General features: G+C 57.9%; 1 protein-coding gene across 1 annotated transcript; it reads right to left on the minus strand.

Moving 5' to 3' along the window:
* Window positions 1-1,256: 1,256 nt before the first annotated feature.
* Window positions 1,257-21,939, minus strand: TMEM270 (transmembrane protein 270; the record flags this gene model as incomplete). The annotated part of the gene is made up of 5 exons (XM_082429164.1): window positions 1,257-5,122; window positions 5,153-7,501; window positions 19,700-20,766; window positions 20,910-21,358; window positions 21,897-21,939. The coding sequence occupies 3 exons, from the start codon at window positions 21,937-21,939 to the stop codon at window positions 20,485-20,487; spliced, it is 774 nt and encodes a 257-aa protein (XP_082285290.1). The 3' UTR covers window positions 1,257-5,122; window positions 5,153-7,501; window positions 19,700-20,484.
* Window positions 21,940-23,610: the final 1,671 nt, after the last annotated feature.

Genomic DNA, 23,610 nt, shown 5'->3' on the forward strand with positions numbered 1-23,610 from the left:
TTGCCCAGTGGGGATCTGCCCACATAGACAATTAGAGAAATGAGAATTAGGGGAGGGTGGGAAGAAGCAGGGACCCTTGCCCTCAAGGCAGCCACAGTTCTCTGGGGACTTGCTCACAAATTCCCCGAATTCCCCCATATTAATTTTAGAACAGTCCTCGAAGAAACCCGAGGAGGCCGGGGGACGGCCCGGCGCCAGTGTGGGCAGCTTTCAGAAAAGGGACAGCGTGAGGGAGAGGCTGTCTGGCGTGGCCTCCTCCCCCAGCCAGGCCTCGTCCATGGGAAGGTCACGAGAGGCACTAACCGAGGCCAAGCCCTGTGCAGGGCGCGGGCCCAGGCAACAGGCCAGAAGGTCCCGGGGGCCCGAGGCCTCGGTTCCCACTGACATCAGTGCAAGGTGTCAGGGGGCCTGAATCATTGGCGCCGGGGCCAGCGCCGGCCCCCCGCCCCCCGGGGAGGTAGAGCATAGCAGAGGTATGAGGCAGCCCGGCTAGGCAAGCGGCCCCTGGCTGGGCTGGACACGGTGACTGTTTTATAGAATTAGTGAGTGGGACCCGCCGCAGGAGGAGGTGGAGATGTCATCGTCCTGGATTCCAACAGGCTGCCTCTCCACCCCCGCCCCTTCTGATTCACAAAATTCATTCCAACAGCGAAGAGAGAGAGGAGCCTATCGACAGGGCCAGGGGGATCATAAACACGGGGAATATTAATAGCTCCAGCCAGGCTGCTGGGGGGCTAGGGGGCCTGCCAGAGGCGCTGACTTATTTAGTCTCCTCATTAACGATGTGGAAAGAAGAGCGCTTACCCGAGCCTGGGGCGGGTGCTGACCTACATCAGGGCAGGGATTGCCCAAGCTGAGGACAGACCAAAGGGTCCCTCCAGGGATCTGTGCCCCCAGAGAGGATTCCCTTTTGTACTGCCAGGATGCCCAGGCCGCACGACCCAGCCAGGTGTGAGCTACGTACACCAGGAGTGTCCCGTAGCTAGGCGAGGATGACTCAGTCTCCTTCCTGACCTGGGGGCTCAGGAATGACTCGTGTGTGTGCGTGTGCGTGTGTGTGCACACGCACACACACACATTTGCACATTTCTGACCACAGGATCGGTCACACCGTACCTCTCTCCAGCCAGGTGGGCCCAAGTCGGGGTACGGAGCGTCCAGCCACCCAGAGGCAAGTGCTGTCCAGGAGAGGATGGACTCTTTCCTGAACTAGACCCCTGACCTCCCTAGCCCTTCCCCCCCAACCTCTTCCTGCAATGAATCAAGTCTAGGGATACTAAAAACTAGGAACTCAAAAAGACTCCATGCATGTGCAAACACACGCACGCACACACACACAAACACACACACATATACACGTGTCTTTTCACTCTGTGCACAGACTGTCCCTCTAAGGAGACCAGAAGTCCGAGCAGTGAGCTCACTCTGCCCCTCCCAAGTCCCTTAGGTCCTGAGAGCATCATTTCAAACAGACCCCCAGTATCAGGGGGTCACGGGCAAAGGAGTTTGTGAATAAGAGCAGCTGGAAAGGGTTTGTAGAGAGCCTGTTCAAGGCATGCCCAGGGCCCACGGCAGATGGCCTGGGAGAACCGCCCCCGCCCACCTTCCAGGAAGCCCCCCAGCTCCCAGCTGCACGGCTGCTGGCTGCCAGTGCTGGGACAGACACAGACGGAGTGGGAATGGCAGCAGCTGGGGCTGGGAGCCTGCCGAGTCCCAAGCTGCAACGAGGGAGAAACCTGTCCAGCAATGAGATCAAGGAGATGGCACCAATGTCTCCCCAGGGAGCCTGGCTCCGCGTCCCAGGACATTCCAAACTCTGCGAACAAAACATGGGGTGGGAGGCCAGCCAGGCTGGGCCAGTGCCAGGTGGCCCCCCCATTCCCTCCCATCGCGGGGGGGGGGGGCTGCCCAGCAGTGGGACCAGCTGGGAACAGAGCATGCACTGCCGGGAATGCTGCCCGCACAAGTCGCCTGGGGACGCAGCGTCCGGTCACCTGCCACGTTCCCTCGGCAGGGTGCCACGTGGGGATCGTCCGTCCAGCCTCTCTGAGCCGGGCCCTGGGAGGAGCCCTGTGGGCCACGGAGCCGGTGCATCCACCTGCACGGTGCTGTTCAACTCAGCAAACACCTTCAAAGCCGCGGTCGCGCTTAATTACCCTTGAAGGAAGCCAAGCCTGGCAGGTTTCCCCGTTTCTTCGGGAATGAAGGCCCAGAGTGGAATTTGCTTGAGACCACACAGTTATTGAGAGGTTGATGCAGATTCTCACCCAGGACTGCTGCCTCCCACTCCGAGTTCTTCCGGCTACACTTTGTCCTGACGGCAGGAAGCCACCAAGACCCTGGGCTCTGCGTGCCTGACCGACCCCCAGTTCCAAAGCAGAGCCTCGGAAATCAGCAAGTTCAATGCCTTCGTTCTATAAAAAAGGTAAATTGGGGTTTAAAAAAAAAAGACAAGGGCTTGCCCATGGTCAGAGGGCAACAGAGGTGAAGGTGAGATTCTGATGAGGATGCTCTCGGGTACCACGCCAGGCAGCTGATGCCAAGGCATCTGGTCAGCAGCCTGTGTCCATGGCTTGGAAGGTTGGGGAGTTGGGGGAAGGCCTCCTGGAAGAGGTGTTTTCCCCAACAGTCCAGTCCTCTGTGAAGCCCATTCAGGGGAGCCCAGGTAGAGACAACAACAGATCGACAAAAGGAAAATTGCAAAGATGAATCAGAGGGTGAGCTATACCGCCCGTGTGACCTTGGGATGGTCGCTTCCCCTCTCCAGGCCTCAGTGGTCTCATGAATACAAGGGGGCAAAGGATGCTGGCTCCTGCCAGATCACACAGTGACTCAGCAGCTCAGACACTCATGGCACAGCGCTCTGAGGACAAGCCCAGGGCTCCCAGATACCGACCACACTTAGGGGCCCTCAAGTTCTAGTGGGGCACCTGGGGAGGCAGAGGTGCAGGTTTTCCCTGCCTTAGCTGAGATGTGAGGCCTGAGGAGGGACCAGATAAAGCCTCAGCGATATGAACAGTCCTGGCAGGAGCCAGAGGAGCGATGAATGGACAGGGAATAGAAAGTATGGGTGTGGGTGGCTGACGTCAGCAGCTTGGACCATATTCCATAAATGACAGGAAACCAAGGGGATTAAGTAAGGCAAGGTCATGGTCAGGTTGACCATGGTGTGGGGGACCCTGGCCCACAGGAGTCATCGTACAGCCTGGCAGTGGCCATGAGGCTGCAGCAGAAATCGAGAAGGCTTGGAGCAAGAATCAGAGATTGAGGATTTTTCCTCTCCACATGCATCCTGGACTGTGGGCCCCTTGATGCCAAGAGAGGGGCTCTAGTGCCCAGGGCAGGCATCAGGAAGCAGGACTGGCCTGATGACCGTGTGCTGACCCTGAAAGAGCCTGGCCATCACAGCCCGCTGCCTGGAGGGGCCACCCCTGGGCTGGACTAGGTCACGCTGACCGAGGGTACAATGGCCATCTGGCTCCCTGGGCTCCTCCCAGCAGCCCCTGCTCGCAGCACAGAATGGTTCCCAGAAATCGGTGGTTCAAATGTCCACATCGAAGCGGGGCAAAGCATGAGCAAAGGCAGATTCGAGGAGGAATTTATCCATCCTGAGCCAGCAAAGGCTCACTGAGCACCTTCTGTGTCCAGGCTCAGGGCTGGTGTGGCGGAGGTCTCAGCGGGGAGGGGCACCCAGAGATCCATGAACAAGGTAGCCCCCAGGGGGACTGGGCAATGGGCCTCAGCATGGGAAGTTTCCAGAAGATCAGGGCCTTAGCCATGGAGAGGAGCTGGGAGGAAGGAGAAGGGGCAGGAGGGTCGGGGGCAGGAGCTGCTAGGGACAGCGGGAGAGCGTGGGATGCTGGGGTGTGCAAGTGAGCTGGAACAAGGGAGAGGGGTCGGGGGGGAACCTCAGAGAGGGGAAGGGGCTCACCGGTCCAGCCCAACTCTGGTCTAGGACCAGGACCCTGGAGCCCATCTTCCCCCAAACTACGCATCTTGCCAGGTTTCGGTGGAGACACAGAAGCAGGGTTATGGGCCGTTTTCACCTTTTAAAAACCACAGACATCCACACTGGGCACCGGAGTCAAATTTCTGGGAGAGAGAGAGGCCCTGTGGACGCTTCGCCTGACGTCAGTTAGGGCTTCTCTTTGTGTCTGCGGCTTTGACAGGAGGAGGCCAGATTAGGGGGCCGTGCTAAGAGAGCGAGAGAAGGAGCAGAGGCCAAGGGCAGCCTCGGTCTTCTGACCTGCCCTCCTGCGTGCAGAGGGCTTGTTGGGGTGTTCTGGGGCCCTGCTGATGAGCAGGGCAGGTGTCACTTCCTGGGCAGGTGTCAGGGCATCTGGAGTCCAGTGCCAGGATTGGGACCTCTTACTGACCCCAGTACTGAGCCCTAACATTTAAGCCACGTTTGTCATGTGGGAGGCTCCACGCCACAGAAGGAGGCCCTTTGCTTACGGAGGTGGCACCATCGGCCACTAAGGGACAATAGATGCCTCCTTGGCTGCAGACCTTCCCCCAGTGGGCTCCCAGGAAGGTTTGTCCTGCCTGCCCCTCCTCCCTCCCCTGCCCAGGACAGCCCCTCCCTCCAGGCCAGAGCTCTAGAAGTGGCCCCCACCCGCCGTCCCCCCTCCAATCCTCTTGCAGATCCACGTTTCTGCAGGCTGTGTCCCTGGGCCCAGCCCAGGCATCAGGACACATTTTGCTGAAGAAAGAGCTAAAGCGGACACCCTCTCCAGCCGCCAAGCCCAGCCCCAGGCCTCATTCTGCCTCTGGCCCTGTTATGAGGCTTCAGGAGTCAGGGAACAGCTTGAGGGGTTGGGGGGGGGGGGTCACTGGGGGCAGGGAGACAGTGGGGAGGGGCCAGGGATCACCTTTAACACACACGTGCCTCAGTCAGCTCCACACACTGAGGACCTCGTCTGATGCCAGTCCGAGCCTTGACCCCAAACCCGGAGTGCCCAACACCCACCATAGGCGAAGCCCCACCATGACCCCAGACTGAGCCTGACACCAAATTGAACCGCAGCTCCACTCTCAGACTGAACTCCAACCTGAAATATAGGCTGACACCTGAGCCCAGCCCAGGCTGAACTCTGATGTTAATCCCAATCCCAAATTAAACCTTGATCCTGACCCCGACCCCAAATTGAACCTTGAACCTGACCCCAAGGCAGAGACCTGGCCCGGCATAAACAGCTCAAGAAAGACTCCAGGGAGACCAGGACATGAGCCCCCAACCTCTCTGCTGCCAGGCTGGACAGCAGGTCCCTCTGAATGTCGGGGCCATGCAGGTATGGGGAAGAGAGAGGCAGTATAGGACTTTCAGGAATGGTGGCCTGACCCAGGGGGAGGTCCTGTTCCAGAAGGGACCATTCCCCTATGGCATTGAGCCTTCCTCCAAGGGGGACAGATCATGCCCAGCGCCAACTGGACCAGGGCCACACTCTACAGAGGGGGCTGTGCATGGGGCCCGCAATGTCTGGTCCTCACCTAACAGCAGGAAACACAAGGTTGGGGAGGAAGCGGTCCAAGTTCCCAGGGCTGGCTGGGTACTAGGGAACCTCTTCCTCCTCCCGGATGCCCTCTGGTCTCTGAGTGAGGGGCCAGGACCCCAGGGAGGCCTGCCTGAGCCTCCGTCCGCATCGCCACAGTCCCTGGCCTCTCTTCTAGCCTCACTGTGAGAACGTGTGCTTGCAGCCGCCGGGAAAAGATCAGCACGAAGGAATGTGCTGTCCAGGGTCCAGCGGACAGGATGGGCCTGCCAGAGAGAGAGTGAGAGAGGAGAGGTCGGGGAGATGGGAGCCGGGAAGGAAAACAAAGATGTGCCAGGCAGCAGGCCAGGCAGCACTGGCCCAGCCATTGTTCCCAGACATACGGGTCAGGTGCATTGGGCCTGAGGCCGAATCCCAGCCTCCGCTCTGCGTGGCCCCAGACTTCCTAGGCCTGCCTGCCTCCCTCCTGCCCCAGACCTTGACCTCCAGGGCTGGTCCAGCCAAGGAAACAGACAGACTTGTCCTCTGCGTCCCCAACCAGCCTTCTGGGTCCCTGTCTGTCTTTCGATTCGTCTCTCCTCTCCCCGTTCAGGTCGAGGTCCTTCCACAGCCTCACTCCATCCAGACCTCTCTTGTGGAAGCTTCTGGTTTCAATGGCCTGGTAAGATAGTCCATAGGTGGGCTTTTATTACTGATAATAGCTTTGACCTCTCCCCTCTTTGTGGTCCCCAGACTCGTAGCATCAACATCACCTGGAAACTTGTTAGAAATGCAAATGATCGGCCCCACCACAGACCTACTAAATCAATGGTCTGTGTTTTAATAAGCCCTGCAGGGCCCTGTGCTGCCCATTCAAGTTTGAGCACCACTGACTTAGAGTGTGATCTTGCCTGAGTCCACAAACGCTGATAGAAATAATAAGTAATTGAATGAATGAACAAGTGAGTGAATGAGTTTCAAGAGGCCTGGTCTTATCCCCAGGCTTGAGTTGAATGGTTCCTTCTTGCCTGGCTGGCGTCCAAGAAAGCTGCAGACGGGAAGAGTTCTGGGCTGAGCAGCTGCACTCCCTCTGAGGTGGCGTGAACTCTCGGACAACATCACCTGCAAAAAGCCCATCCAGTGGGCCTGGGGCCCAGGCAGATGGGAAAAGGAGCCAGAGTTGATGGGAGGAAGGGGGTCCAGCAGGTCAGTGGGATTTAGTGTCAGGAATCTGGGACCTGGGAACCAAGCAGGAGGGCACAGTTGGGGACATCCAGTAGCAGGCAAGAAGGTCCCCAGCACACAGCTGGGGTTCAGGACTCTTATGCTGGGGAAGAATTGATGAGAGAGGCCCTGGGAGCAAAGTTGAGCCTCCGTTATTAGAACCAGGACATAAGATTGGACATTGAACTTGGCTCCTTCAGAAATGTCCTAGCTGAGGTCAGGCCCGGCCCCAGAGTTTGGGGCAGAACTGAGCCTGCCAGTGGGGTCCAGGGACTCCAGCTGTCAGGAGGGGACAGGGAGCTACATGGTAAGAACCCAGCATGTCCTGAGTCCTGGTAACTCATCCCAAAATCTGCTCTTGGAATCAGATCTCTCCCGAAGCTGGGATCGCCCTTTCCAGAACTTCACACCAACTTGATGAGTGAAATGCAACTTCACAACTGCCTGGGTCTTGCCCAATCTTGGTCACAGATGACTGAATCATGACTCATATTTTCAAAATAAATTAGAGAAACGAACAAGGTCTGTCCTTACCTCCTTGTTCTGTCCACCTGCCAGCTCTTCTCCATTCAATGCCAAGGAAAAGAAGGCAAATCCTGTGGCCAGATCTCCACACTTGCTTGACACCAGGGAACCTCCATTGGCCAACTTCCTCCCATGTCAAAAGGATAATTTCCCACTCGACATGATAAAAGAAGCATCTTTACCCACAGCCACCATCTCTGCTGGGTGACTTGACATTTCAAGTCCAAGAATTCCTGAGGTGTCCTCAAAACCTGCATGGCCCAAAGTATGTCCCACTTTTCCTAGGAAAGATTTCAGGAGGAAAAATGGCACCAGTATCAAATAAGTATGGGAAACACTGCACACTGGGGCTCCTTCTTAGTAGAGCAAAGTAGACACTTAAAGGCTCTGAGAAGTCCCGCAAGAGAGAAGCCTGTCTGACTTTGTCAGATCCAGTGTTTCCCCAGCTTACTGGGTCCAGAATCTTCTTTTCTCTCCCAAAAGAACATTCCACGAAGCATCACTGGGGAAACACACTCAAAATGCAAAGCGGCATTGCCCACTGCCATCCTGACACAGAGGAGCTTCTTTCTGGAATTCCAGGGAGGAAAAGCAGAAGTCAGGGGAGCATCTTGTTAAAAAGCCCCAAGACAGAGAGAGCAGGGACCTTGGAGATCCACAGGGGCGGGTGGTCTGGGCATTGGAACCTTACGGCAGCAGAGGGCTCTGGGCTCTCCCCGTCCCAGCTACTTGCCAAGCCACAGCTTCCCCATCCGTAACTCAGGCATTTTTTGAGACCTAAATAACATACTGCATAGACATCCCTCTCTCAACCTCCTGGAGGCCCCATCTTCATAGCCACCTACCCTGGAAAAGGTGTCAAAGAGCAGAAGCCTCAGAGGAGGGGCAAGCTTAGCCGAGAGGGGAGGTCAGCTATCTGCTGCATCCGAAGAGAAAACCATGGCTGGTCTGGAAAACCCAGCCTGCAAGGAAATGACAGCATCTCCAGGCATCCCCTGGGGCAGGTGCAGCCTCATCCTTTGGCTGGACTTGAATCAAAGATCAATCCACCTGCCTCCCCAGCCCTGCCCAGCTGAGCCCCCCCCCTATTCTGTCTCCTCCTCGTTCCTCTGCATCCCCCTGGGCCTGACATGACCTCCCAAGCCCCACATGTGTGCTTTGAGGCTCCTGTCTTCTTAGGGATGGAGGGGAGAAAAATCCTGTTGCCGCTCCCTCCCTCCTGCCTAGACTTTTGGCTGCCTTCTGAAGCCGGACAATACAGGGAAATGTTTGCACCCAAACAACTCCGCTGCTTCGGGAACTGCCTGACCCTGCCCAGGAAAGCAAAATCCTGCAGCTCCACCCTGCTGCCCCCCCTCCCTCTGGGGACCAGAAACCAAAGTTAATGGGGTGGCCCAGCAGAGAGGTCACGAGAGCAAAGGGGGTCACAGGCATCCCCGATGTGGCGAGAGGAGAGTTCAGGGGTCATCTGTCTCTAGGGACTGGAGCTTTCCTTCTTGCCTAAATCAGAAAGGGAGCTTTGTCCCTGACTGCAGAATATACAAAAGCCAGATTGTCAATATTTATCTGGAGAGCCGCCGCTCTGGATAAATCTGGCCTGAAGATAATGCAAATAGCACTTTGAGGTCACTTGAGAAATGTATTAATTCATTCAACAAGCATTTGCCGCACTTGGGTTCTAGGCCAAACCCCGTACCAGGCATTGAGGATCCAGGGTGGGTCACCCCCCGCCCTGCACCTCACAGTCTAGGGGGAGAGAGAGGCACCCAAAATGGGATAAGATGGCAGTTGGGGGCCTGCTCTGTCCCAGTTGAAGCTCCTGAGAAAAGCCATTCTGGTGTCGGCTAAAATAAGGGCTTGAGGGATCAGTGCACATGTGGGTGGGGCAGGCTGGGGGATCCCATCACCAAATGCACCCTCGGACGTGGCCACCCGGCTCAGTAAGCCACAGGGGGGTCAGTGCAGTTTGTAAAAGCAGAGGTCTCCGTCCCCACATCTGATAAAGACTAAATGCCCTGGCGGAAACGCTTCCCATCCGGTCTGATTCTCCCCTCACCAACCCCAGCACAGCCCCGAGGTGCAGAACACCAGGTACAAGCGGACAAACGTGAAAAGCAACAAGGAGATAAAGCAGATGGAAATCGCCTGTGTTGTTGGCGCGGACACATCCGCGTGTGACACTGCCACGGGGTGACCTCCAGGCGTTCCTGCGCACAGACTTCGGGGCTCGTCCGGTTCCTGTTTCCAGCGCTGGCTGGGGGTGTGGGGAGGATGTCAGTGACCCCAGGCTCCCAACCTGACCTTAGTGGGGCTTGCACAGCAGCCTGCCTTTGAGGAAGCCCGGGCTGGATGGAAGGAGGCGGGAAGATGGAGGGGCCAGCCGCCTGCCGGGGGCAGCTCAGGTCAAGACACCCAGCCTGCCTGTCACAGCCCCTTACGCCCACCTCCCCCTTGTGCCAGAGACTGTGTGTTTTTGTCTTTCTCGGGAGGGGGGAGGGGTGCGGCTCAGAGCCTTGAGTGATGAGTTAAGTGACAATGAATTTGCACCACATGGAGCCCAAGCTTAAGGGGTAAGTGCTTTGGTGAAACACAGCTGGGATTTCATCAGCCCCCATCCCCCAGACAGTACAAAAATAGTCTGGGCCAGGCCAGCTCTGACCCACAGGCCTGGCCCAATTTCACTGCCCCCTGTCCTGGAGAGAGGCTTGGAGTGGCCTCTTTCCCTGAATCTGGATTTCATAATCTTTCCTTGTTGTTTTGGTCGTCTGTTTGTTGACTGACCTGGTTTGTCTGGGAGGATTCACTCCCTCACAAGCTCCCTGCTGCTTGGCCCTGAAGAGGGGGAGAGGGGAGGCAGGAAGACCTCCACCCCCCCAGCCCCACCCTCTCACTGTTGGTGACAAGGCCCACCAGCCTGGAGACTGGAAAGACTGCCACGGTCACAGCTCGGGAACTGGTCAGGGCGCCTTGTGGCCTGGACACAAGGGCGAGAGGTGAGCTTCACCCCAGCAGTAGCTGGAAGGCCACGTCAACATCTCAAGTCCAACCCCACTCCTCGGAGGGGAAAACTGAGGCCAGAAGCAGGAAGTAAGTGATCCAAGGCACCAGAACCTGTTAACAGCACAACCAGGGTTCACCCCAAGCACCTGGCACCAAGGAGGCCTCCACAGTGTTGGTGGACTGAGAGCATGGTCAAAGCCCTTCATCCCAATCCTCAGCTCAGAGGGAGGAAACAGAGGGGAAGCTGGGCCCCCGGGCCGACGGAGAAGGAGGGCAGGCCCCCACCACCCTGAACGCCTGTTCACCATAATCTCCTTCCCCCCAGATGTGAGTGGTGAGCGCTGCCCCTGAGGGCCCCTCCCAGGGCTGGGAAGGAGCAGGGCCCAGAGGACAGCAGCCCCTAGAGGGAGAGAGACGCACTTGAGGTGAGGCCAGGGGCTGTTGGGATGGGGAACAAGGCAGGGACACCCCCAGGTGAGGGGCTGGAGACAGAGCCCTCAGCCATGGCGTCCCTCAGGCCAACTGACCAGAGCTGCTGACCTGACAGTCCAGAGTCACAGATGGAAACCTGGGCTCAGCCCGGATGCCTAGACCAGGGCTGGACCCTGCCATCCTGGGGGTCAAGGTGATGGCCCTGAGTGAGCGAGGCTGCAGGTCACAGCATTCAAAGGCCACTCTGAGGACCAGTCTCCTATCCTGAGCACTCAGGTCAGGTGACCAGAGCACCGAGACTAAGAGAGACCTGGTCCTGGGGACCAGGATGGGCACAGAGCAGGTGGTCCAGGCACTGGGGCCTTGGCAAGCAGCAGCAGAAGGGCCCTGGGTTCAGAGTGACCTGTGCTCTCCCCCAAGTTAATAACATAATGGATGTCAAAGGACAGCACCCAAGGGTTTGGGGAAGGGACGAGGGGCCAGGAGGGGCCACTGGAAGACCACCTGGTGAGCCTGTGGGGAAAGCTGGGCCAGCTGGGGGGTCAAGCGAGGGCCTTCTGTGCAGCCCGAATCAGGGGCCCTGAGCCCACCTCCCCTTCTCCCAACATTCTCAGCCTGCCCGGGGGCAGAGGAGTTGCTGTCAAGGCTGAACCAGCAGCTTCCTCCTCTTGCCAAGCTCAGCCGTGCAGAGGCAAGTTAATCTGGGTCTTTCCAGGGGTCTCCTCCACTTTCTCCTCAGGCTAGGGGTCCCCCAGAGAAAGCCAAGACCCCTAAGACCACAGGATGGGACACATGTGGGTCCTTGTTGCCTTGGTCTCCCCATTCAGGGTTGGACCAGAGCACCTCAGACGCACACAGGAAGCATGGTCTGGGCACCCTGACCCCCACCGCTGCCCCCGGCCCCATGGACTCAGGGACCCAGCCTGTCCAGAACCCCCTGGCAGCCTGGCTTCCCTCCCCGCTCACTTCCAGAGGGTTTCCGCTCCCTTTCTCTCCCATTGTTTTCCTCCTTGGCCCCCGGCCAGCCCCTAAAGGCCAGGCTGAGCCTGGTTGAAGCCAGCCCAGCTAGGGAACGGGGGGCATCGGGCTGGGGCTCTGGAAAGCATGGCCCAGCCCCAGGAGTCTGGGGAATGGGGGTAGGTTTCTTCCCGGCCCTCTTGGCAGGGGTGGGAATTAGGGGCTCAGTGAAGGGTGGGGGTGTCAGACAGCCCTGGATTTGAATCACTTAGCTGTGTGGAGAAGTGATTTACCTTCTCTGAGCCTCAGTTTCTTCATCTGTAAAACGGGGGTGATAATAACACCTTCCTACCACAGTTGTGGGGATTAAGTGAGATATTCCATTATGGCCAAGTCCTCATGGTGGTGACTGGAACAAAGGAAGTACCCAGTGAGGATGGCTGCTATGTTCGTGCCTAAGACAGACAGGAGCTCTGGGTGAGAGACGTTACTAGAAGGTACCAGTGGGGACTTCCCTGGCGGTCCAGTGATTAAGACTCTGAGCTTTCACTGCCGGGCCCGGGTTCAATCCCTGGTCAGGGAACCAAGACCCGGCAAGCTGCGCAGTGCAGCCAAAAGAAAAGAAGAAGAAGAAGAAGAAGAAGAAGGTACCAGTGGAACAAGGAAGGTCCGTCTGAGCTGTCCACAGATGACGCCCATGGCCCCAGAATGCCCTCTCTTCCTTCTGTCTGCTTAGTTCCTCTGGCAGGTCAGGTGGCAGCAGAGGTGGACAGAGGGAAGCCCCCTACACACGTTCACATCCATGGAGACCGCCAGCCCCAGCCCTGGAAGCTCTGAGTGACCCTCCAGAAACTGCCCCCACCTCAGGAGCAGGTGTCCCCCCAGGACACTGGCCACAGAGCAGGTAGGCTCAGGGCTGACCCTCACAGCCCTAGCAGCCCCAGGTTCTTGCCTTCCAGGAGAGCCAGGGGAACTGGCTCCAACCCTGGCAAAGGCTGCCTCTGACTTTGGAAAGCTTGACAAGGCAGGGCTGGATGCACCCTTGGATGCCCGACACCTCATCTGAAGGCCTGGGGGACAGGACAGGATGACCCCTGTAACTGAGCTGGCCTGCTTCCCCTCCTGGGCTGGGCATGGCAGCATCCCTTCTCAGGGCCTCAGAGCCCTCAGGGCCCCACGCCCCAACCCCATCCATCTCTACATCTGCTCTCTGTCTTCCCCCCCACCCCACTTGCAGAGTGGCAGTGAGGAGCAGTGGTTAAGGACACAGACTTTGGAGGCAGACCACCGGATTTGAATCCCAGCTCTGCCACCCAATGGCTGAGTGGACCTTAAGCCTCAGGCTCCCGTCTATAAAATGGATTAATGATAACAACGGTACCCCGTTCCAGGGAGGCTGGAATGAGTTAATACAAGCAAAGGCCTCAGAACTGTATCTGGCCCCTGGTGAATACTCAGTAAATGTTTGCCCTCGTTATTTTTTATTTGTGTCTCCGTCTTGCATGTTTGTTGACTCAGATTTTCCATGAGTAAGGAGGTGCAGAAGGAGGCATGGATCTCTGTGGTCTAAACTGCGTGTTGCTCCCAGGCCCTCCAGGCTGGAGGCTACGACAGTAAAGGATTCCTTTCAGTTGGGGCCTGTGATGCTCCAGTGAAGCTTGACCACAGGACGCAGAACCGGCCGGCTGTGTGCTCGCATCCCAGGCCTCGGAGGCTGGGCCAGCACCAGAGCGGAGGCCATTCTGGGCGGGGAGGCAGCAAAGCCCTCAGCCCGAGGCCACAGGCTGGCAACACTTCTCTGCATTTCCAGTGCCTCTCTCCTCTGCTTCCCCCCACCACCCTCCATGCCAAATCTCTGGCCTCCACCCCATGGCAGTTTGTGCCTCCTGTCACAGAAGGCTCAGAGTCTCAGAATTCTAGATACTTGGAATTATAGGGTTGGAGTATAGTGATAGAAAGCTATCTAACACAGCTTTGGGCTCTTTGTGAGAATAGCCTCTGCCATTTTCCTGACGGTAAGCAGCCCTGCCAGCTTGGATCCTCCTGTGACGGGGAGCTCACTACCACAATCACTTGAGAATCCCACATTCTTTCACTCCTTAGGGTCCCATGTCCCCAGTGGGGTCAGAAGGGTCGTGTCCCCCATTGAGGAAGAACCAGTCCAGGCCACCGCTGGGCAGTGCCCATGGCGCGAAAGTTTCCTCCAACCCAGACCTGCCTTCTTCCCCCCGAGGCCCCATGCTGTGTCTCTGCCCCAGGAGCCCCTTGCCCCGAGGTGGTCTGTCCCACATACCAGCCCCAGTACCCTCAGGCCACCTGCTTTTCCAGGCTCTCTTCTCTGAGTCTGGGGCCTCTGGAAACATCTAACCCCATCCTGCCAAGCACACGTATTGGCAGAGAAGGGGGTAGAAAGGAGGTGACAGGTGGGCACATAATGTGAGGTGTACTCCATGACAGGGACCCAGTGAAGTCCCACTGTCAGCCCATGGGTGGTTCACCCTGCAGTACCCTAGGCACCCCAGGAGGGGGTGGGCAGGCAGGCCATCCTGGAGGCCCTACAGGCTCTTTCAAGCAATGCCACGTGGCTGCCGGTTGAGTTGGTGCAGAGTGGCAGCTGTCACCACTCCCATCAGGGGACATGTGTCTACATTATGTCAAAACTCAGCTATTCCTAAGGCAGCCCCCAGGAGAAGCCCTATGAGCTGTGACATCAGAAGGGAAGAGGGAGTCCTCTACACACCGGAACCCCACCTCAGGGCGGGGCACTCCAGGCAACACCAACTCCACTCCCTCTGGGCGTGGGATGAGGCGGGATGGCCACAGGGCTCCAGCCTCCAGACGTGCAGCCAGCATTCCGCTGTGGAGACAGAGCAGAGCAGCAGCCGGGGGCCAGATGGGCTGCGTTAACCTGGGAGCAGGCTCTTCGGGGCCCAGACGCTCCATGTTTAGCCGCTAGCTGGCTTTGGGCTCCAGATGTGGGCCTGGGGTGGGGGCGGGATGCAGCTCCAGTTGTGTGCAGTCGGAGCAGGAGGGCTCTGGGGCTCAGCGGCAGCACCCAGGCCCCCGGGCCCTGGGGCTTTGAGGTCTGGGCCAAAGGGCCTCCCTCCTCACACCCTCTCCAGCACCCCGAACCCTAGCCCTCAGGCCTAGGGGCCAAGAGGGATTCAGGATTCACAAAAACTTTGACCCAGGAGCCACCGCGCCCAGAGGCCCCTGCCTCATTTCATGAGCAGGGACGGAGCCCAGGGACCTGCCCAGGGTCATGCAAGTCAGGGACAGGCAGGACCCCAATGGGAACGAAGGGTCTGAAGTCCCTCAGACTACAGGCAGCTTGTTGGGGGGTGCAGTTTCCAGGGCTGGATGCCTGCCTCTCCCCACCCCTACCCAGACGCTCTCAGCCGCAGACTTAGGTGACCTAGGATTTAGCCGGGGCAGCAGTGGGAGGAGACGCTGCCCTGACCGTCGAGTCAGCGTCCCTGGGGTGCGGGGACACAGTCCAGCCCCGGGAGAACCTCAGAGGATGCAGCCTTGCTCTGGAGGCCCCGCCCCTCGGCCTCCTCCTCCTCCAAACAGTGCTGCCCCAATGGGGAGCGGAGGGGCAGGAGCCCAGCTAGGCAACAGACCCCAGACCACTGGCGCCCACCGCCCCCGACCCCAGGCACTCAGCCACCAAGCTGAAAAGAGGTGCTTCTGGGGACTTCCCTAGCGGTCCAGTGGTTAAGACTCCCCGCTTCCGACTGGTGTCAGAATGGCCATCATCAAAAAATCTAGAAACAATAAATGCTGGAGAGGGTGTGGAGAAAAGGGAACCCTCTTGCACTGCTGGTGGGAATGTAAACTGATACAGCCACTACGGAGAACAGTATGGAGGTTCCTTAAAAAACTAAAAATAGAACTACCATACGACCCAGCAATCCCACTACTGGGCATATACCCTGAGAAAACCATAATTCAAAAAGAGTCATGTACCAAAATGTTCACTGCAGCTCTATTTACAATAGCCAGGACATGGAAGCAACCTAAGTGTCCATCATCAGATGAATGGATAAAGAAGATGTGGCACATATATACAATGGAATATTACTCAGCCATAAAAAGAAACGAAATTGAGATATTTGTAGTGAGGTGGATGGACCTGGAGTCTGTCATACAGAGTGAAGTAAGTCAGGAAGAGAAAAACAAATACCATATGCTAACACATATATATGGAATCTAAGAAAAAAAAAAAAGGTCATGAAGAACCTAGGGGTAAGATGGGAATAAAGACACAGACCTACTAGAGAATGGACTTGAGGATGTGGGGAGGGGGAAGGGTAAGCTGTGACAAAGTGAGAGAGTGGCATGGACATATATACACTACCAAATGTAAAATAGATAGCTGGTGGGAAGCAACCGCATAGCACAGGGAAATTAGCTCGGTGTTTTGTGACCACCTAGAGGGGTGGGACAGGGAGGGTGGGAGGGAGGGAGACACAAGAGGGAAGAGATATGGGAACATATGTATATGTATAGCTGATTCACTTTGTTATAAAGCAGAAACTAACACACCATTGTAAAGCAATTATACTCCAATAAAGATGTTAAAAAAAAAAAAAAATGACTCCCTGCTTCCACTGCAGGGGGTATGGGTTCGATCCCTGGTCCGGGAACTAAGGATCCTGCAAGCCATGTGGCAGCGGCCGAAAAAAAAAAAAAGAGGTGCTTCTGCTCACTGAGCACCAGTGTACGCAAGCCGTACGTGAACTCCTTACCTGCCACGTAGGTTCCCCACGGCTCCTGTGTGGGTGCGGTGCCCCCATCTCAGAGATGGGAGCTCCCAGAGGAGCCCGGGCCGGGCCAGGCAGGGCTGGAGGAGCACCAGGGACCAGCCCCTGGCCCGGGCTTGGGGCTCTGCAGGCTGGGGGAGCAACACAGTGTCTGAGGAAAGCCTTCCTAAGGGAGCCCCGAGGGGGTACCGTCCCTGGGCCTGACCCTCCTCTCCCCACATAGCGCATCTGTCCTTATGATGGGACAGCCTAGAGGAGCCCAGAGGCCCCTGTGGCAGCCCCTCCTCCATGTCCGGAGCCGCCCTCCACCACGCCTTCCAGCAGACCCTAGCAGTGTGGCTGAGAGGGCAAGGCTGGAGGCCAAGGGCAGGCCCCCAGGAAGCCCCTCATCCTCTTCAAGCTTCAGTCCCCACGTCTGCACAGTGGCCCCAGCTCTGGACTCTGAACCAGGAGGGCATGGCGGCCACAGTGGGCAGAGGTTGGAGGTCAGGCCCACCTGACCACAGCAACTGCTGGGAACCCCAGCCTAGAGGAGGCCGCTGGGCCCGACCGAGGAGAGGGGTGGGCAGGCCCGGCTGCCCCGTGGGGCGCTGGGCCTCCCGCAGATGCCTTCTAACCCTGCCCTGGTGAAGCAGCCCAGAGGGGGTCAGCAGGACCAGCACAGTCTGGCCTGGGCGGGCTGGGGGGTGGCCGAGGCAAGATGTGCTAATAGGTTATGTCAGGCGAGTGCTCTGGAGAGGGGGCCGCGCCTCTCAGCTCTGGCAGCCCCACCTGGGGCCGGCGCCCAAGAGCTGGGGCCTGGAGAGAGATGCTGGCTTGATTCTGCGAGCAGTGTGAGAGCCGAGGAGGGGGCTGCCGGGCCCTGAGTGGAGAAGCCTCATTTAGCCATGGCAGCCCAGAAGGCAAGACACGGGTGAGCCCCACCCCCTGTCAGACCCCTGTTGGGTGGTAAACACAGACACACCCTCCGTGGGCTGCAGGGTCTGTCCAAGCCTACATGGAGCTCCGCTTGGTGGGGAGCAGAGCCCGGGGATGACCCCCAAGCTTCAAGAGGGTCCTCTCACATCCCCTCACTTCCTGCTCTGCCCAGACCCACACCCCGGGACTCCAGGATCCCATCCCCTGACTTCTCATCCCATACTCTCGCTGTCCTGCCTGGGGTCTAGCCCAGTACTCCCCCATCCTCCGAGATGCACCTTGACACCACTGGCCCTCCTGGGGTTCGGATGGGCTCAGGAGCTGGAGGACAGGGACAGACCTGAAATGAGCCCCGCTCCGAGGGCTGTGGGCTCAGGGGGTGACTAGGCTCCCAAGGAAGTAGATGGGCGCTCAATGCAAAGGGGGGGTTGGGGGTCAATGAAAGGCCAGGGACTTAGGCCTGGGGCTGAGGAGGAGGCCCCTCACAATCGTGGCTGGGCGTCCCGGGCCCTGTGTGTCTTGGCCGAGCGGGACCCCTGGGCCGCCAGGTATGTAACAATTCCAGCCATTTCCTGCCCTATTAATGAGAAAGGGGTTGATATAAATACACGCTCAGCATAAATAAATACAGGCCAGGCCTGGGACTGCATAGCAGACAGATTGCGTGGAGCTGCTGGCCAGCCCTGCAGCCAGCCCGCCCCCCCTGCTGCCCGCACCTCCCCCCCACCGTCCCCCACTTGTTTTCCTCCATCAGGCCAGGGCCCCTCCACACTCTCAGGCCTGAGACAGATGGACTGATCACCCGCCCTCTCGACCTCAGAACAAGGTCCCCGTGGCCCCTGGGAAGGCCGCATGCCCAGGAGAGGGAGCTGCGGTTCCTAGCGTCTCCCACACCAGACCTGGCACAGTTCATGCTCAGGCCCAGCACAGCCCAGTGAGGCCCAAGGCTATGGTTGTACCTGTTCCCAGGTGGGGAAACTGAAGCTTACGTGGTTAAGGACTTGCCCAAAGTCACACAGACAGGAGGTGGTGGGTCCGGGATTCAAGTCTGAGGCTGCCTGACCCCAAGAGGCCTCTGATCTTCCCACTGCCTGTGAGGAAAAGCCAAGCGCAGATTTGCACCTTCCTCCGTTCTTCCCAAGCCCTGGTCCGGTGATGCCAGGGCCCCGGGAAGGCCCGGGAAGGCCCGGGAGGACTTATGTTCAGGGCCTGGAAGTGTAAGCTTCATGCAGCCAGATCTCAGCTCGTGTAAGAGCCCAATGGAGCTGCACAGGCCGATCCCTGCTGTACAGCTGGCGACCAACTAACTCCCAGCTGGGGCGTCCAGGATATTGAGGTCCCTTGAACGCTGGCTGTCTCATCGGGGATCACCAGGTCACCGACATTGCACAGACATGGAAACTGAGGCCCAGAGGGGAGGCCTAACGATATGTACAGTGTGATTGGATCCCTATCAGTACAATCTATGGGTGCATTGTGTGCCTGCACGCAGGCTTGCATCTATATTGTGACTGGAAAGATATTCCACACACAGGTGACCCTGTTTCTCAGAAGTTTAGAACCAGAGAAAAGGAGACAGTTTTACCTTAACATCTCTGTACTTCAGGTAATTAAAACAACAACAACAACTTTTTTTAGTAGAAGGAAAAAATACCCCCCCTCCCCTCACCTCCCATGACCCTCCACCCCCGTCCACTGCCAAGGGCTGCCCGAGCCTCAACACTGGTGCCCAGCTCCATCCTAGACCTTGTCCTGTCTCCCCAGGTGGCACAGGTACTTGCCACCTCCCTCCATTCTTGGCCTTTGAGGCCCCTCTCCACCTGCTCCCTGCCTCCCAGCTCCCCAGCCCCCCACCCCACCCCCAGGCCACAGCCCTGTCAAGCACCATCTTGGTCCCTGGCAGCTCAAAGGCCGTTCAGCTCCGCAGGCCTGCTCTGCGGCCTCCTTCCCATCCCCCCGTCCCCACCTTCAGCTGTGGGCCAATGTCACACGCTTCTGCCCTCAGCTTCCCTGCGTGCTGTGTGTGGGTTCTGGAATCCCAGTTTGCTGACCCCTTCACCAGGACCCTGTAGGGCCTTCCCCAGCAGGTGTTCTGCCTGGTCGGCCAGCTGGGAGCCCTTCAGAGTCTCCCCACAGGGGCAGGCCGGGCCTGCCCCCTCAGACTCAGAAGAAGGGCCTGGAAGTTCACCCCACACCCACCCTGGGCCATCTGCAGGTTTACATGAGAGGCAGGGCAGGAATCCAGCCCTAACTTCCCTGGGAACCAGAATGGAGAAGGAGAAAGCAGGGCAGAGCTCTCTAGAATGTCTTCCCACACTCACACCGCCCTCAGGCTTGGGGATGAGTAAGCGGTGATCACTAACTCCCAAGAAACCGTCCCTCCCCTCCTCTCACAGAATCACTCACCTAAGAGTGCCGTCAGGGGGATCTGACCCACTGCAGCCTGAGCTTGCATTGGCTACATCAGCACCCCTTCAGTGGGACCTGAGCAGCTAGGGCTGAGTGCTGAGATATCGGGTGTTTCCCCCTCCCTGGAGGAGATGGATCTGTGGATGGATTTGTGGGTGAGTGGGTGGATGGATGGGTAGGTGTGTGGGTGGGTGGACGGATGGATGGATGGATGAGTGGGAAAATGAGAGGCCAAGTGTGTGAGTGGATGCATGGGCTAGTTGCAGACTGGCCCAGGAGTAACTACTCCTCAAAGGAATTTTCTAAATCTCTGAAATGTGAGGCCCTGGCACCCCCCAGAGGCCAGAGTCTCTAACTACCCATCATCCCTAAAGCCTTGGGCACCCAGTCTTGAGAAGCAGGGACATGGACCTCGATAAAGTTAGGGGTTCTAGGAAATGAAAAAACCTAGGGTCCAGTGCTGGCTCTTCCCCTGACTTACTCAGGGACCTTGGGAAGGTTCAGCCTTCTGAGGCTCAATTTTCTCATCTGGATGCCTGTGCTGGTAAGTGGTTTAAACAGAATTATGTGTGGAAAGTGTCTGCAAGGGTTACCTGGCACATATCAGGTGCTCACAGGAGGTAATTTCCTTCCCAGAGGTGGCCCTAGGACGCGCGTGCACCCACACACATGCCCGAGCGCACACGCACACACATACACACACACCCCCAGCCCAGGTCGGAAGAGGGACAGAGAGTGAGACCCTAGGCCAGATCGGACAGGAGAGGCAGATGGGGACACATTCATTCTACAGGAGTTCCAGGCTCTGGCAGAACTGGCCCCACCTCGGGGGCCGGGGGCTCAGGGAGCGGGGACTCAGACAAGAGCCCCGAGGCCTTCTGGGCCTGGGCCAGCTGGGCTGCGTGCTCAAAGGCAGCCTGCAGCAGGTGGGAGGCGAGGCAGGTGGTCCAGGTGACAAGGTAGGCCAGGTGCCAGGAGGTGAGTGCTGCCGTGCTCTCCACCCCCCAGTGCAGACGCTTCAGCAGCGCCAGTGTCCCCAGCACCGCGCGGTTCTCCAGCAGAGCCTGGGGGGGGGCAGGTGGATGGGCAGGTGACAGCCAGCAGCTCACACGCTGTACTACCTGCTGCCAGGCTCCACCCCCCCCAAGACCAGGCCCAGTGCCCCAGGCCTGCCCTCCCCAGCCTGTCCCACACCCACCCCACCCACCTTCCTGGGCAGCCGGCCCAGGCTGCAGCAGTGGGTTTTCTGGCACAGTCTCCAGGTCAGCAATAGTGGCAGCCCGGCAGCCAGCATCAGGCTGTGCAGACATGACAAGAGCAGGTCTGTCCAGGTGGCCGCAGACAGGCCCAGCTGCTCCCAGGCACCCAGCCGCTTCGGGGCCGGGCCCGAGGCCTGGGCACAGCCCAGCACGCCTGCCCACACCAGCCTGGGCGCCCGCTGCACCAGCCATACTGGGACTTCTATCAGTGTCAGCCCAGCCTGTAGAACCCGGCCCACGGGGCAGGCTGAGATCTTGGCGGGTGGGTGGGACCCCTGGGCCTCCTGGGTCAGCCCTGACAGCCAGCAGTTAAAGTGCGTGATCTTGAGGAGCAGGAAATTGTAGAGGGGGGCCCGGTCCTGGGCCAGCTGCAGGAGGAGGAGGAGACAATCTTCATCTGTTGCCACTCACTTGGGGCAGGAGCCCTACCTGTCCCAAGTTTTATTGTGGGGGTGGGGATGCCAGGCAGCCCTGGGCTGGGCCCTCCCCCCTCAATTTCCCAACCCCCAGGAATGATCTTTATCTGTCACTTGGAAGGACTCCATTCTCAGGAGGGAGCTTTAGAGGTGCTTCATATTATATTTGATTTTCTTTCCTTTGGGTTGTTTTTGTTTGTTTGTTTTGTGTTTTCTGTTTTCTTTTTGTAGCACTAGGCGGCTTGCGGGATCTTAGTTCCCTGATCAGGGATCGAACCCAGGCTGATGACAGTGAAAGTGCTGAGTCCTAACAACTGGACCACCGAGGAATTCCCTTTTCTTTGGGTTTAAATGGTTATTTACAAACCTCCAGACTGAAGGAGGTTGATTTATCATCATCATCATCATCATCATTATTATATAAGGAATGGCGATCCCCCTCAGCCCTCTAATCCTGCAGGATTTGAACCCAGGGCATTTCCTTCTCCCAAGCACCTGGGATTCCTTCTTATCAGTTACCTCTTGGTGTCATGAGGGCAGCTGGGGGCAAAGGCAGTGCCATTAGGGGTAGACAGATGTGAGGCACAGGGACAGTGACAGAATGAATGACTGACCTACTGTGAGGGGTGAGGGGGGCGGGAACCCAAGAAGATGTCCAGATTCCTGTCCTGGGTGACAAGGTAGATGTGATGCCTTCCATCCACTGGGAGAAAGAGTGGGCCTGGATGGGGAAAGGTGGGCCTGGATGGGGAAAGAGTGGGCCTGGATGGGGAAAGAGTGGGCCTGGATGGGGAAACAGGCTGGAAATGAGACTCACTTGAGTCCTGGAGCTGAACAGCCCCTCATCAGAGCCCTCAAGCCTCTAGCCCCGAAGCATCGCCAGCCCACCAACCCGGATCCCCATGTGCCCCGGTCCAGAGGACCACCTGGAGCCCTAGGGGACAGTGTGGAAGGCAGTCACCTGGGGTTGGCTGTGTGCCCCACTGTGGGCGGGCTCAGCAGAGCCAAGGGGGTGGAGCAATGCTGAGAAAGGAAGGAGGTTCAGGGGTCCAGCTAGGAGAGGAATTAAGATGGAAACAGGAAACAGGAGCTGCACCTCCACCACTCAGCTCGTGATGTAGAAACCAGGAAGGAGAGAAACCTGTTATATCCCACATGATCCTGTAAGATAGGCTACAGGAGAGAAAACAGAGGCTCAAAGAGTGGAGCAATTTGCTCCAAGTCACACAGCTGAAGAGTAGAGTAGCTGAGATTCCAATCCAACCATGTCTGTCTCTCTGCTGCCCTGTGTAATCCTCCCTTTCTCTGCCACAGGAGCAGACCCAGGGGACCCTTTTCTGATAACTCAACCCACTGAGGAGTTGTGATTTGGAGACGTGACCCCACTGGTCAGCATTTGCATGTTTGAAAAAGACAGATGGGAAGGGCAATGCTTAACCCACAGGAGTGACCCTCTATAGAGAAAATTCCAGCACTGTGGCTTGCAGGTGGGGCTTCTGAGAACTGTCGGGTTACTCCAGGAGAGAGGCAGTCACCTTGTTTCACCTGCGGAGTCCAGCAGCTCTGAGGCGGCCCCCGCCCCCTGCCCCCCAAACCCCACCCACCAGTGCGGAGAGCTTCACCACCAGCAGCAGAGTCCCCAAGAGGCTGGATCTGACCGGAGGGACGGCCTCCATGTCTGTCCCTCCTACTCCTCCTCCAGGTGGGAGAGGCAGGGTGACCTCACAGATACTGCAGGGTGGGGGCCAAGTTACCATGGGGACCCAGCTGCCGCAAAAGGCTCTCCTTTACCTGCCCCCGTCCCATTGCTGAACGGAAACTGGGGTATTTGTCTTCTGCATCCTGTTGACTTCCTAATTGGAGACTGCTCCCGGGGACATCAACTTCACGAACCTCCCGTCCACCCAGCACGGGAGGCCAAGGCAGCGTAAGGGCACTGTGCCTTCCCACGTCCTTCCAAATCCCGAAGGAGCAAAGGCCTGGGATATAGAAATCTTCACCCCCAGGGCCTCAGGTGACAAAATGTTTGGAGGCAGATGGAAGCCTCAGCCACCCAAATCTGAAATCTCCTACCTAACCCTCCCCCCATCCATCCTTCTTGCATTTTGCGAAAGGTTGGTCCCCAGTCACAGAAGCAGAGAAATGCGGCTGCGACCTTTATTCTACGATGTTAGTGATGTGTCAGTGGGTTCTGAGATTCAGTTAGAGGAGGCCAGGAGAGAGAAAATGTGCC

This window comes from Balaenoptera physalus (assembly GCF_965194825.1).
Source record: "Balaenoptera physalus genome assembly, chromosome: 16".
Lineage (NCBI taxonomy): Eukaryota > Metazoa > Chordata > Mammalia > Artiodactyla > Balaenopteridae > Balaenoptera > Balaenoptera physalus.